The sequence below is a fragment of the Palaemon carinicauda genome, chromosome 41, assembly GCF_036898095.1.
Source record: "Palaemon carinicauda isolate YSFRI2023 chromosome 41, ASM3689809v2, whole genome shotgun sequence".
Taxonomy (NCBI): Eukaryota; Metazoa; Arthropoda; class Malacostraca; order Decapoda; family Palaemonidae; genus Palaemon; species Palaemon carinicauda.
Window position 1 is genome coordinate 19,748,012 of NC_090765.1, and position 14,891 is coordinate 19,762,902.

At 35.0% G+C, this 14,891-nt stretch overlaps 2 protein-coding genes across 4 annotated transcripts in view; one reads left to right on the forward strand and one right to left on the reverse strand.

Moving 5' to 3' along the window:
- LOC137632263 (ATP-citrate synthase-like) overlaps positions 1–14,891 on the forward strand; it is a 369,682-nt gene that overhangs the window by 260,598 nt on the left and 94,193 nt on the right. The gene's annotated exons all lie outside the window — the stretch shown is intronic.
- The window catches only part of LOC137632212 (ATP-citrate synthase-like), a 94,311-nt gene that overhangs the window by 63,886 nt on the left and 15,534 nt on the right, over positions 1–14,891 (reverse strand). Inside the window, exons 2-6 of the mRNA XM_068364098.1 lie at positions 8,504–8,757; positions 8,065–8,323; positions 7,412–7,624; positions 6,864–7,021; positions 6,477–6,648 (exon numbers count right to left, since the gene is read on the reverse strand). Coding sequence (XP_068220199.1) covers positions 6,477–6,648; positions 6,864–7,021; positions 7,412–7,624; positions 8,065–8,323; positions 8,504–8,757 — 1,056 coding nt within the window. The remainder of the gene's footprint in view (positions 1–6,476; positions 6,649–6,863; positions 7,022–7,411; positions 7,625–8,064; positions 8,324–8,503; positions 8,758–14,891) is intronic.

Sequence of the window (14,891 nt, forward strand, 5' to 3'; positions counted from 1 at the left end):
GCATGATAATCGTAGAATTAAGCTACACTAAATGTACTATAATCTACTTCACCTCCGGAAAGGGAAACTCGCCCTGTTGGCAACACTGCATTACTACATGCATGCTTGCAAGGGGTTTAATATCAACATAATATTACCTTACATTCATAACTCATGATTTTTGCCATATTTGCGATTTGTTAAAAATATATTGCAAGGAATACAAATATATTCTTAAATAAGTAATACAAATAACCTCCATTATCATAATGTTTGAAAATGGAGGTAAGGTATGCTGAACAGCAGAGTCAGAACGAGCTGGAACAACAATAGTTGTGGTTTCCTCTTCAAGACTCTGTTGAGGGAACACCTGAGGCTCAGTCTGCAAAGGCTGATCAAAAGAAGTAGCAGAAGGTAGGCGCATGGGTGGAGGAGGTTGACTCCTGGCATGAGTGGCTGAACTCAAGGGTTGCGCTTGCTGAGTGGTTGGCGGAAGAGCAGTAGCAAGTTCCTGAGGAACGAGTTGAGGTTCCTGCGGTGTGAGCTGAGAGCGATGAGGTAGTGGCTGCGCAGAACGCAGTAAATGTCTCGCAAGTTGAGGCTCCTGAGGCGCAAGGCTAAGGTGTTGAGGTGCTTGCCTTGAGGAGGGTTGAGCTCGCTGCAGCGAGAGCTGAGGAGACTGACTCATGGATGGGAGAGGTTGTTGTACCTCAAGCGAGTGTTGCCTCACTGGTGGAACAGCAAGTGGAAGCGGAGGAAGAGAGGTATAAGCCTCCTGTTCCATTGCTGAGGTTGCCTTAAGGAAGGCGGAGGGAGCTGCACACCACTGGGATCAGTAAACTCATAACGTGGCTCAACATCGTACGCCTGGCAGGCGGTACTGCGGTCAGGCGGAGCGAGCGCAGGCGGAGGGAGCGCAGGCGGAGGCGCAACCTTCTCAGCCCGACACTCACGCATCAAGACCGAAAGTTGTGACTGCATGGACTGCAGTAGAGTCAACTTGGGGTCGGCAGACACTAAAGTCTGCTGAGGTAAAGCCTTAACAGCAGAGATCTGTTGCGGCAGAACCTTACTCCTCTTAGGCGGAGTGCGTTCAACTGATGACTGCGGCGAGTCAGAGCTTTGAACTCTAACTTCGTACGTCTGGCATAGGTCTGGACTTTACGTTTAAGAGGTCTTGAGACCTGAGACCAGCGTTTTCTCCCCTAAATCTCTTCTGCAGACGAGCAAAATAAGGGCTCAATCGTCTGCGGGTGGGAGTGACGGTCTCTGTAAGACACGCCCGCAACCACCGAGGATACTTCTGTGCGCCGATCAAGGCCTGCCGAACCCTTTTGCCCTTCGACATTGCTTCTCCCCTGGGCTTGGGAGCTTGCAAGAGGTCCCGGACTGGGAGACGACTGGCACGCACAGAAGTACCCTCACGCACAACACTGACACACTTTGCGCTAATCACTTATCACTTTGATTTTCTGTTTGCACTTATTTCACTGAACTCGAAACTTTAAGTGGTTTGTACCTGAAACACGCAATTCTATCCTTTCTCAAAAGTTAGTAATTGCGAAAACAGAATTACAATGTAACAGAAAAATCTAATGAAAGATAAATAATTCAGTGGCTGGAAAGAGACTAAACACTAGATCACTCTAGAAACGTTTACCTTCTTCCCCTAAAGAGACTAGGGAGAAGAGCAAAAACGATAACAACGTTACTCGCTTGAATGAAACGTTTATCCTCCTCTTTCTCCCTCCGTCTCTATCTCTCTCTCTCTCTCTCTCTCTCTCTTGACTTAGAACCTGAGAGAAGAGCCCAATCATATATATCGTTAAAACATATTATTGTTAAAGGAAAAAACTGAAATATTTTCCAAAATGAAAAGTTCCTTTATTAGAATTAAAACCATTAAGTTAAGAAAGAATGAACAAAACGCTAGACATGGTTACTCTTACTGCAACGTGACACCGTGAAAACTCTTTCTCTATCGTAACGATAGAGCGCAAGTTGAACGTTCTGAACGTCAACAACTGCAGAGACAAAACAAAACGTTAGTTCAACTTTGAAAACAGTACGAGACTATCAAAGAAATTCTTTCAAAGACATTAAAATAGCATAATATGTTAACAGGTAAAACCGAAATGACGGGCTCAATGTTAATTAACTTCGGTACCAAGAAAAGACCGCCTACTATTAGGAAAGGTCGAATATAAACAAATATAAAAATTAATTTTAATAAGTTTATAATAAAAGTAAGTTAATCGAAGAGGCCTATAAAAGGCGGAGAGATATAAAATAAATCTATAACAAAACTAAGAAAGAGAGTCTATACTCTCTTAGACACCAACACTTCCGACTAAGGGAAGGGTCGGCCATTTAAAGGTGAAAGAGAGTTCATACTCTCTTCGTCACCATAAAAATTAAATTAAATTAATTCCAAACGCTAGCTAAGCTAACAAAGAAGTATCCAGTATAGCGAATAGCTGCAAATTTAGAGAAATACTTCACCAAACCGTGAACAATACTCCAAAATCATAAGCGTATCCAAGAACGTCTAGCCGGAAGCACGACAGAGGAAAAAGTGAGGTGGCGACAACAACAAGTACTGTAGTACCTGGCCACAGGTGGCGCTTGTGAGTACACCCCCTTCTAGTATAGTGATAGCTGGCGTATCCCTCCCGTAGAATTCTGTCGGGCAACGGAGTTGACAGCTACATGATTATCGGGTAAGTTTAATATTGAAAAATCAACACAAGAAGCTTGACACATGCCGTGATTGCTCAACATAAAAAATTTTGATGTCATGAGCCGGTTAGTGATTTTGTCACTGCCGGGATCATCAGGGGGTTAAAAGACCAATTTTAAGCTCAAAAGATAGGTTTTTTCCCTCAAAACTTTTAACTAATCAGAAAATTCTAAAAACCTCCCTACCATATAATGAGACATGAGTATCTTCTTAAAAAGCAATAAATCTAACACATCCCCTAAGGGGAATATTTATTACTTTTTTTTTTTTGCTGGAGTATTGGTCAGTATAATTTTGCTTCTCTTTGTTATTTCACACTCTTTACCAATATATATTTTTGGATTTACTATATATAGTGTGTAGTCTCGAGGACTTTCCTGTTAAAGGTCACAACCGGGAATCCAATACAACATGAAATACCAATTAGATATTGTCTCTCCTGCTTCAGGAACAGTGTATTAATGTGCAAAGCACAGACTCATTCTGTATAAATTTGCAAAGCACAGACTCATTCTGTATAAGGGATATTCACAGCTTTAGGTTCTATTGAAACAGTTACAGCACCTCAAATGCTAAATTTGTCTGCAAACCTATGATACGTCATCACCAAGAACCAATTCTAATAATTGAGACATTATCTGGGCACATGTTTCCCGACCAGCCACTATCTTTCAAATTTGGACGAAGACTAATTTTTGTCCCACTCCCCTTCAAAATCTAGGGAGGTGGGAGGGGTTTGAAGACCAAACAGTACCTCTTTCAAAATATGCTTTTCTCGGTCAAAACTTTGTTTTAGAGGTTTAATATTTCGAAAACCAACACCATATTTAACACGAAAAAGTACTTATAACCTTCTTACCATTTTATGAAACCCAGATACAGTACCTACAGTATTAAGCTTCAATGAGAAGTACAGTATTGTACAGTACAGCACTTTACCATTATTTGCTATTGTAGAAGATGACAATTGAAAAAAAAAAAAAAAAATGGACCATATTTTTGTATTCATTACTTAAGGATGAGCGACACTGAATCAGAACTGACATTATGTCGAAACGAAACAAAGCATTATTGTATCGATTTACTTACAGTGAAAAACTTTGCCTATTACATGTAAGTATACGCAAATAAATTTAGGTTAGGCAAGCCAAAAACTTAGGAAAAGAGGGTCCATTACATAAGCTAGGTTAAAAATTGTATGAAAAATTAATTAAATCTCTTTCAAGTAAAAAGGTGGCAAAATATTGCACTTGAAAAAAAAAGTTGAAATGTATTTCTTAAAATACGGAAGTGCAAAGGCCTCATACAATGTTTTAATGACATGAAAACAAACAACAAAAAGTGAAGTAAATATCAATACTTCATTTGCACTAACAATATTGCTAAGAATAGTGAATAACAAATTCAGAGCTTAATTGAACGTACTTAACTTGAAAGCTAACATAGAAGTTTTGAAATTATCATCAAATAAGAGGGCACAAAAAAGCTACAGTACTTGTTTGGTAGGCGACGAATATGAAGAATGGTAGCTGGTTGGGAAACATGCACCAAGACACCATTGTCTTTTTGTACTGTACCGTATTAGAATTGGTTCTCAATGATGACAAGACAACAGGTAAGCAGATGAATTTAGCATTTGAGGTGATGCAACGGGTTCAAAAGAGCTTGAACAGGTGGATCTTCCTTATACAAACTGAGTCTATGCTTTGCACACTGATACACTGGCTCTGGAGTAGGAAAGGCAATATCTATTCCGTATTTTATTCCATATTGGATTCCCTGTTGTAGACTTTAACGAGAGTCCTTGGGGTTCACATATCAACTCCCAAAAATAGATTTTTCCTTTGTCAACAACTCTTATTCTTGAGGTAACTAGCAAAATAGTCCAATTCTAAGTAAAATAAAAATAAATCATAGAGTCTAAACAAATGTAATAAATTTAGGAACTCAAATAAAAAAAGAAACTAAAATACTTACACAGTTAAATGAAGATATAGGACCAATAATGATGCCAAATAGGTACAGACCACAAATAAAGAAGTACTGTACAGAAAACTAATCGAAGAGATGGAGTTACAAATACATTTACAGTGTTAGGTTATGAAGGAATGTACCCAAAATATTGTTAATTTCTACTCCCCAAACTAACAGTTAGTTGTAACCAACTTGCATTGCAATAAACAAAAATCCAACATTGATACAGAAGATTACTACAATAAACCTACAAAGAATCTTATTTTTCCTAAATAAATAGAAATGAGCATTCTTTGCGACTGTTCATCATTCCACAAGACAAACTGTTTTAACGCAAATACTTTGGGAAACTTGAACACAATTACTCAAAGTAACATTACCTTATTCTTTTTAAACTTATTGTTTGCTATTTTCTTATTTACTCTGCCTACCTCCTCATTTCATCAAAAATATTAAAACCACACATACACAGATTAAAGAATATATCCATTTTCCTTGTTGTCTCAGTTAAAGTACTGTAATTCAATGTAACGCTATGAGTAAATATTATTTTGCGTAGAATATACTACACAATACTTTGAGCAAAGTTTCTTTCCTTTTTCTGGAACACAAAATGAGTTTTACAGTATATAAGCTTCTACTTTCATAATAAATTACGGTAGCTATCAAAAAAGGTTAATTTCTAGTAAAATTAAATTGATGAAAATTATTAAAAAATATTTTCAGGAAATTATATGTTCAAAGGGATAAAATCTATTTGAATTCAACTTATTACAAATATAAAATTAGGCAATTCTCTATTTATCATATGATCTACACTTAAAAATATTTCTTTTAACAGAAACAAGTTTACTTTAAGGCCCTCTCTTTCTCCTTATTATCAATTTATAGTCAGCAAGAACATCCTCGCTTCTTTAGCACATAACTAGAATTTGTGACTAAATATCTACCTTCCCTCTATTCTACATTTGGTTGTTTAGCAAGCCTTATAAATATCTATAAATCTAACTTAGTGGTGTAGTTAAACTATTTGACAAAATAGTAATAACATGATCTTTGGATCATAAATATCATAACTTATAATGTATTCACAAAATTTTTAAAATTAATACTGTAATGATGTAAGATCAAGCACAGGCTTGTGCCTTATACTGTGCCTGGTAAATTTCTGATCAAAGCGGTTTTCAAGGAAAATTGGTACAGTATTTTAGTTTTTTATTCTTTTGTAAACTTCTTTTAAGTTGTCTGATCGTATTTCTTATCAACTTTACAGCACAATTGTGTACGTTATATTGCACCGATAACCACTTGGATTGATGATTCATACCCTTCTGTGTACTGCATGGCTGTTTAAATAATAAACTCAAGAGGCCTATATTTTACTCTAATTTGCTATTTATCAATGCCTATAATCAAGGGTTTCCTTTGTATATAGACCTATCCACTATATATAACAATGAAAATACTGTGATGCATGTTTGGTCCAGTCACACATTACTCTAATTCAGTCAGGTAAAACCCTGATATAATAACCAAAGGTAGCACACCATTGTCACTTTGAAAAAATAATAATATTCACTACACTAAAACACCTTAATCATAAAACCTTGAACCAACTGCAAAACTGAAGTAGCTTTACACAAAACAAATTGCAATGACAATGATATAGTATAACCTTATGGAACTTGAAAATATATCTTTCAATATCAAAATTCAGTCAATTTGGACCTGAAAAAACCTCACAGTGAAACTGATTAAAAAAAGCATCTTAAAAATAACTTACTGCTGTATTTTGTCCACCAGGGAGCAGGAAGTTCGCAGTGTGACTTTCCACAACTGGTTCCTTAGGAATTGGCCTCTTTCCCAAAGCCATGGACACAATAGATGTCATGTGAGTCTCATTACCAAATACATGCACTGGAATGCCTAATGTTTTGCCAACTTCTCGCATAACCCTGGTAAAAGGATGGAGAATAGTATTGTATAAGATATAAGATGTATTCAACAGTGTACTTTCATAATACCACCTCATTATGACAAGAGCATGTAATTCACATTATACTGTACAGTACATAAATTTCACCATAATAATACACAAGTTATTGACAAACACATTTCTGTATTGTGTATGTATGCAGCAAACATTAATATATCCAGATCTACAACTCACCTCAATCCTTCTTGATAATTTGGTCCTGCACGACGAACAAATATGCTTACTTTCCCTTCGACCAATTTTGCTTGATACTGCTGAAGTGCCTTTACAATACCCTTGAATGTTGCAGCTACATTGGTGAAATTTGCAATTCCTCCACCAATTATTAAAATCTGCAAAAGTTATCATTAATTTACTTTTCACCTTAAATATGCAATGGGTATAAAAACAATCACATTTTTTATAAAAACAAACAAATTTTAAGCATCAAGTGAAAAATTACATTACAAAATAATAAATATTTTTGGGTTACTTCCAGTCTTGAGGAACTATTGCAATGTTCCACATGTATAATTCATGTTGAAAAGTTTGGCCTGTCACATATCTTAAGGTAAAAAAAAATTCCTAGTAATTCAATAATGAATTTTTTTTTCACAACAAAGCTATTCAAGTAATGCCTTTTCACTCATTCTATAGATGTATAAAAATAGTTTATTAAAAGATTAAAACTTTTATTAAACTATCACAAGAATGATTAAATGCAATCTATAGAAAGCACGGACCTTTCCATCTGGATGGTTCTCCTTGGTTATGAGGGTTAGGATGGTTTTGGCATACTCATATGTCTGTTGCTCTGAAGGGGCTCCAGAATACTCTCCGTAGTTGGCCAGTTCACTAGCACCTCCTAGCTCACAGATTGTGTCTGAATAAATCACAGAAGCACCACCTCCGGCAACCATTGTCCAAATACGACCCTTTTCATTTAGAATTGTAAGCTGAAAAAAGAAACAAAACATGTCAATTTCCTGATACAATGAGAGATGATTTTACATAAAATATCAATTGGATAAGGAGAATAAGAGAGACAGAGAGTAAGGGGGAGGGGTTGAAGACTGACCCAGTGATCTGTGGCGACATAGCACCAATGTGGAAACCCGTTTAAAAAATTGCATCCTCCCCTAGCGGCTGTTTTTAGCTGTACAGTACTTAGTTTAGAAAGCTTTCCCTCTTTGGGCCATTATAATAGTAGCATTTTACTTTTACAATTAGGGTTGGTCAATAATAATAGCAGTCATCCTTTACTGTTTGAGTGCACAGTCTACTCTTTTACTTCTATTTTTAAGACTTATTACGATTTACAAAGAGTAAATATGAGAATAGCATATGATCTATATACTGTATAATGAAAATTATAAAATTAGGAAATATAAAATACCTTCAGTGATGCACCACTCTTGGCATCCAAATCTGCAATGTAAGCTTCTTCGGTAAGTGCATCACGGCCGAATGGTGGAGGGTAGTCAACCTCTCCCCACTTGGATTTGCACATAAATTCAGCAGTGGCATCCAATTTAGCAGCAAGATCCAGGATGTAAACATCTTCGGAGGTGATGACCAAGGGATTAATTTCTAGGTACGTGAAATAGAGATCGACGTACTGGCCATACAGCGCTTTAATAAATGCTGCAGCTTTTCTGTTGCAAGAAAAAACAAAAGAAAATATCGTAAGAAATTAACATAAAAATGTAGTAAGAAAAATTTTATTCTTTATCATTTGACAATCATGACTAAAAAACCATCCTGGAAAAAGTATAAATGTACAGTACTTCCATCTAAAAAGACCCTTAAAAGTGGACGTAAACATATCAACTTACTCCTTTCGAGGGCTATCCACATGGGTCAACAATTTTTCTTTAATCTGAGCCTCAGTGGGAGTTTCTTCAATAGGAATATCAAGCTTGAGAGCCTTGGCATCAACATCACCAATGTCGACACCTCCCTCGTGCGTGAAGAGGATAGTATCTCCATTGCGGTGGGAATATATGCAAACGTAGGCTTCGTCACTTTGGTCGTGGGGAAGGAAGGGCTCAATGATAAAGTGGCGGAGTTTTCCAACAGCTTTGCCAACCTGTGAGGATTCCAGAATCTCATTAATATGAGTTCACAAGAAGAATTAAGGTATTTAAAGTCAGTGTAAGTAGCTTTTACCTAATACAGTAGGAAAGCACAACTTAATATAAATCATCAGTTGTTGGTTCTTAGTGATCTCAGTACAGTACAGTATTATTACAAAGTTATATAAAAAAATAATGTAATAGTTTTATCCTCCTTTCAACATTTTCTCTAATACAATTTAAATGAAAACATTGACAGTAAATGTACGTTCTGGGCTATAAAACCATATTTCGATGTAAATAATTGATAAATAATTATTTTGAAATTTTATTGACCAATTTCTATTAAACTATACACAGTGATTTCAACTGTATGCAATGACATAAAGTACCTTTCTGTTTTTCTTCTTAAATAAACAATCAATATAATAATAAAGTCTCAGGTAGGGGACTACTATGATATCATATTCACAAAACTTTTTCATGATTTTACAAAATTATGTTATCTATTTAATTCCAATATACATTTGGTGTATTTTCATGTTGGGAAGTTTTATTTAATTCAGTTACTGAAAGCTGTACTTCACTGCAAATTAAACAGGCGATAGTAAGAGAGAGGAAAAATATCTTTATATATGGTTAAAAAAATGGAATCAGGCGAAAAAATTTATTAATTATTCAAGGATTGGTAAGGCTTAATGCACATAGGAATGTTGATAATTATTGTCTATCCTCTTGTAATGAAGGTTTCAGGCTATACTGTTGCACTTTAGAAGTACAGTAATTACAAGTATGCAACTATACAGTAATTGTTGTATTTGTTAGAGTATCATAAAGTATCGGATAACTTACACTAAAAAAGTTCATGCTGAGACTAAAAAAAGGTAATTAAATGTTTTAGGTGTTTTATAATTCAATGTTTTTTGGTATTTGATATATTTGTGAATGAAGATCTTTTGCTACGAGTATAACGACTCTATAATATACCTTTGGCGTACTTAAATAGAAACTTATGTATCGTTTTCCCATTACAGAGCTTGTTAATTATTGACATGTAACTTCCGAACACAAATCAGAACTTTCTGAGATTAGATTAATGTCTTAAAGGATCATTTTTTAACTGATAGAAAATTTTGGAAGAAGTTTCAAGGCTTAAATTACTTTACATATAATGAACTAAACATTTAAGCGTGGCAATGAATTGAAAATGTGATAATATATAATAAATAAAATCTATTTAGTAATATGTGCAAAATTAAATCTTCAACAAAATGAAATTGGTGGCTTTGTCACACATAAAACGTTTTTTGGGCTTGAGTCATGTCGTCCTGATGGAGGTTCCTTTAGGCAGCTTCCTACTGTATGATATTTCTGAGTGATATTATAAGATAATTACCGTCAGATATCACGGGGTTCTAACCCCCGGTACGACTATCCTAAGATATCGTGTATAATCAGGGACGTATCCGTAGATAACCGTAGATATTTGCACGCCAAACACACTTAACCCAGTCTAGGAATCTAAGGAGGAGGATAAGTGAGGAGCCGTTACATATCCTCTCCCTTCATAGTACTACTCGTCCCTGATAAACTCATTCTAATTTTCGCAGCGTTGTAATATACTATATTAATTTTTAATTAGATTATATAATCGGTTGAAACATCGAAGTGCACTATATATATATATATATATATATATATATATATATATATATATATATATATATATATATATATATATATATATATATATATATATATATATATATATATATATATATAAAAGGTTACATTTAATAAATCTAACTTGAAAAATTCAAATCCACATTGTGGATTCGTCTATTGTTTACTTTTACGTCAAAGTGATTATGCATTTGCTTGATGTTATAGCTTTGCCAATGATAGGAATGACATGTACTTTTGATTTTCTTGATATAATACAACTGTTAAATTACAGAATGGATGCTATCATAACTTTGCGATACTACATTAATTTTATGTCGAGGTGCTCGCTATCACTTTCGTTACGGGTAAATCGATTTTAGTTGCGCTGTATTTCATTTTTCTTAACCTATATACAGTATATCATTTTCCTCTTACATAGCAATTACAAGACACGACACTGCCAGCTCTATGTTAAATCCATATTTGACTCACCACAGCTGACTAATTACAAGGTTATAAATTCGCTAATTATTTTAGCACGGACATTAATGGAGTTATAAGAGACCGTGCCTAAATCGTCCAGTTCTGAGAATAATATATAAAGGTTCCTCTTTCCACACACATACACACACACAATGTCGATATATAGTTACAAAATCTGAATTATCTTGTATAAGATTACACACACAGATATATATATATATATATATATATATATATATATATATATATATATATATATATATATATATATATATATATATATATATACATATACATATACACATATATATATATATATATATAGAGAGAGAGAGAGAGAGAGAGAGAGAGAGAGAGAGAGAGAGAGAGAGAGAGAGAGAGAGAGAGAGAGAGAGAGAGAGAGAGAGAGAGAGAGAGAGAGAATTATATAAAACTTAAAAAAAGAGGCAATGCATCATATAATTTCTATATAAATACTATGAGACATAATCTCATTATAATAAAAGAACAGAAGACTTTCTTTCAAATATGATTGCATCATAAAAATCTTTATGATACACAAAGGTTTCACGCAAGCTACGAATCCCTCCAAGAATGTTCTGCCATAGCACAGTGAGCAACTGTAATCCTTTTGAATGTTACTTTATCGAATAATCACAAAACAGAGGAGAGTGCGTGTGCGTGTTACCTATAATCAGGTGATACACCCTGCACGGAATCGTCCGTCCAGGAGCTGGTCCTTTCTTTGGATGCCAGCCCCAGGTTGCTTTAATGACAAGGTGACCTTTAACCTTACCAAGTCAGTCGATCCACGTTGTGTCATCCTGAACAGGAATCTGTGAGCGCAATGTTTGATGTTAAGATATTCATAAAGGAGCTTATCCTTCAGCTCCTCCGCTGTTCATGTTTAGTTATGTTTTATTTTAATCCCTATCGCGATAGCCTATTGACAACGTCCCTGCCAAACAATCTGCTGGACTGGGGTTCGATATCAACTCAAGCTCGATTTTTTCTTGTAGTGTCTGCAACCGCACCACCTCAGTGAGCTAAGGATGTGGTGATTGACCTAAAAATAGTTTAGCATCTACAGATATACAATACGAAGTTAAGATAACCACTGCCAAAACAATTTAAGATAACGAGGCCTCGAATTTTGGCATAACCGGAACGTATAGGTACCAGTTAAAACAGACCTAAAATAACGGTCGAGAAGCAATTACGACTAAAAGACAGAAAACTGACTCGACGAGTCTCCTATCCAGCAGCACAATAAACGGTGTTAATTAAAATGCCACTTGGCACAGCTTCACTTTAGTCCGACATGACATTATTTCAAGTTTGTGTTTAATTCTTATACTTCATACCAGACCCACGGGGTAAATATTAACATTCTTACTAAATGATCTTTATTCATATGTCAAGGATATGCAAATATGTATTTGTTACAATAATAGATCTAATTTTACACTGGCATTTAACGACGGTAATTTGATTACGAACAAATCTCTAAAAAACTGGGCCTTGAACGCCATTCTGAGAGATTTATTTATGGCAATATTGTACAGGGTCACAATTACATAATTAAAAGTTTTACCGAATCAACCCCAGTTTCACTACTTCAGACTCCAATAATACGGCAAATATAAAGGTTAAAGCAACGAACAGCCATAAATACATTACTGTTGCTAAACATATAACGACCTTCCACTCGATATCAAGAATAGCAATAATGTGGCAGCTTTCAAGAAAAACCTGAAGACTTATCTTTTTAGAAAGTGTTATAATAGTGACCTGAAAACTATTAAGCCTGAATACAAATGCTAGCAAAATAACTGATAACGATACAGAGCAAAATATCAACTGGAAAGAAATTATTTTTTTTTTCACACACCAAGGCCCGCCTGAACAGACCTTTAGCGTTTGATGGAGGGCGAGAAATAAACCCGTAAAAGTAACGATGCAATATTCTTGAGCATCACAAGAACTTATACCAAACAGTTGTAAAAATAAAACTCTGAATAGAACCTAACAATCATTCATACTTCACGATTACTCTTGTAAGAGAAATGGCGGTTTGCCGATGCTTGGGAAATAGGTAAAGAATTATCAGTAATTTATCTATCTATTCATCTATGCCTATGTCTCTCTATCTATCTATCAATATATACCTACGTCTGTCAATTTGTCTAGCTAGATATATATATATATATATATATATATATATATATATATATATATATATATATATATATATATATATATATATATATGTATATATATATATATACTTATGTCTGTCTGTCTATCTATTTATACATATGTCTAGCTATCTATATGTCTATACTTATATCTGTCTGTCTATCTACTTATAATTATGTCTAGCTGGCTATACATCTATACTTATGTCTGTCTGTCTATCTATCTATAATTAAGTCTAGCTAGCTATATATCTATACTTACATCTGTCTGTCTATCTATCTTTACCTACGCCTAACTAGCTATATATCTATCTTATGTCTGTCTACCTATCTATCTATATATACCTATATCTGTCTGTCTGTCTATTTATCTATCTATATATACCTATGTCTGTCTGTCTATCTACTATATATACCTATGTCTGTCCGTCTATCTATTTATACCTATATCTATCTGTATATCTATCTATTTACCTATATATATATATATATATATATATATATATATATATATATATATAGGTAAATAGATAGATATACAGATAGATATAGGTATAAATAGATAGACGGACAGACATAGGTATATATAGTAGATAGACAGACAGACAGACTATATATACCTATGTCTGTCCGTCTATCTATTTATACCTATATCTATCTGTATATCTATCTATTTACCTATATATATATATATATATATATATATATATATATATATATATATATATATATATATATATAAATCTAAGCCATTTATCCCAGCCAAGCAGATGAAGAAATGGCCCAATAGGAACTTCCCTTAAACTCCTTTCAATACAAAACACCCCCCCTCCCCCCCCCCCCCCCCCCCCGCCCAGGTATTGGAACTCTGAGACACGTCAATCGAAGCAGAGAAATGCCTTTTCACAGGAGATATCGATAAGCACTTCCAGTCGACGCCCTTCGCTGCGGTTCCACGGCTCGGTAGGTGGTGGTCTTGCCGCGTCACTGACGTCGCCTAGATACAAGGTGGGCGGCCGGAGGTGTGTTCTCTTCCTCCAAAGGGCGTGGTGGGGGCTCTGCCGTAGCCGGTGATAGTATTGATTCATCTCCTCCCTTCTGCCACGCCTACGCGATACACCTCGATTCTCTCTCTCTCTCTCTCTCTCTCTCTCTCTCTCTCTCTCTCTCTCTCATCTCTCTCTCTCTCTCTTCATTATTTCGCTTTGAGCTACTTGTTTTTATATTGCGATCTAGTTTTAATGCATTCCCACTCCCCCTCTATATTCATTTTCATTTATCAAAAGCACATGAAAAATGACACATACCATTATCCAAAGATCGGGGAATAATGAACACACACAATCTCCCCTATATAATATAGAGCAAGTGTCAGGATAATATATATATATATATATATATATATATATATATATATATATATATATATATATATATATATTTCCGGTTACGCTCAGCGGCATTGCCAGACTCAGTATCTCCACATCCCTCGGGTAGGGGGAAGAGAGTAGTCATAACATGGTGATAAAGAGTACGTGTGCGTGCGTATACATATCTATCTAAATATCTAGCCATCCTTTTTGACGGATCGCGTATCCTAGTATACATATATTAGTCCATCCTGCTTGCTTTCAACCCTTGCTTAACCTTGACTTCGTGAAAAAAAAAATCGATAGAAAACTCGACCGTCGGAAAGCTCTTTCATCCTTGAACGCCTAAAGAGGAACACGCGATCTCCAAAGGGATAACATTGTCCAGTTCACCTTTGATTTCTTTGAACTTGCTCTTTTATTCTTTAAATT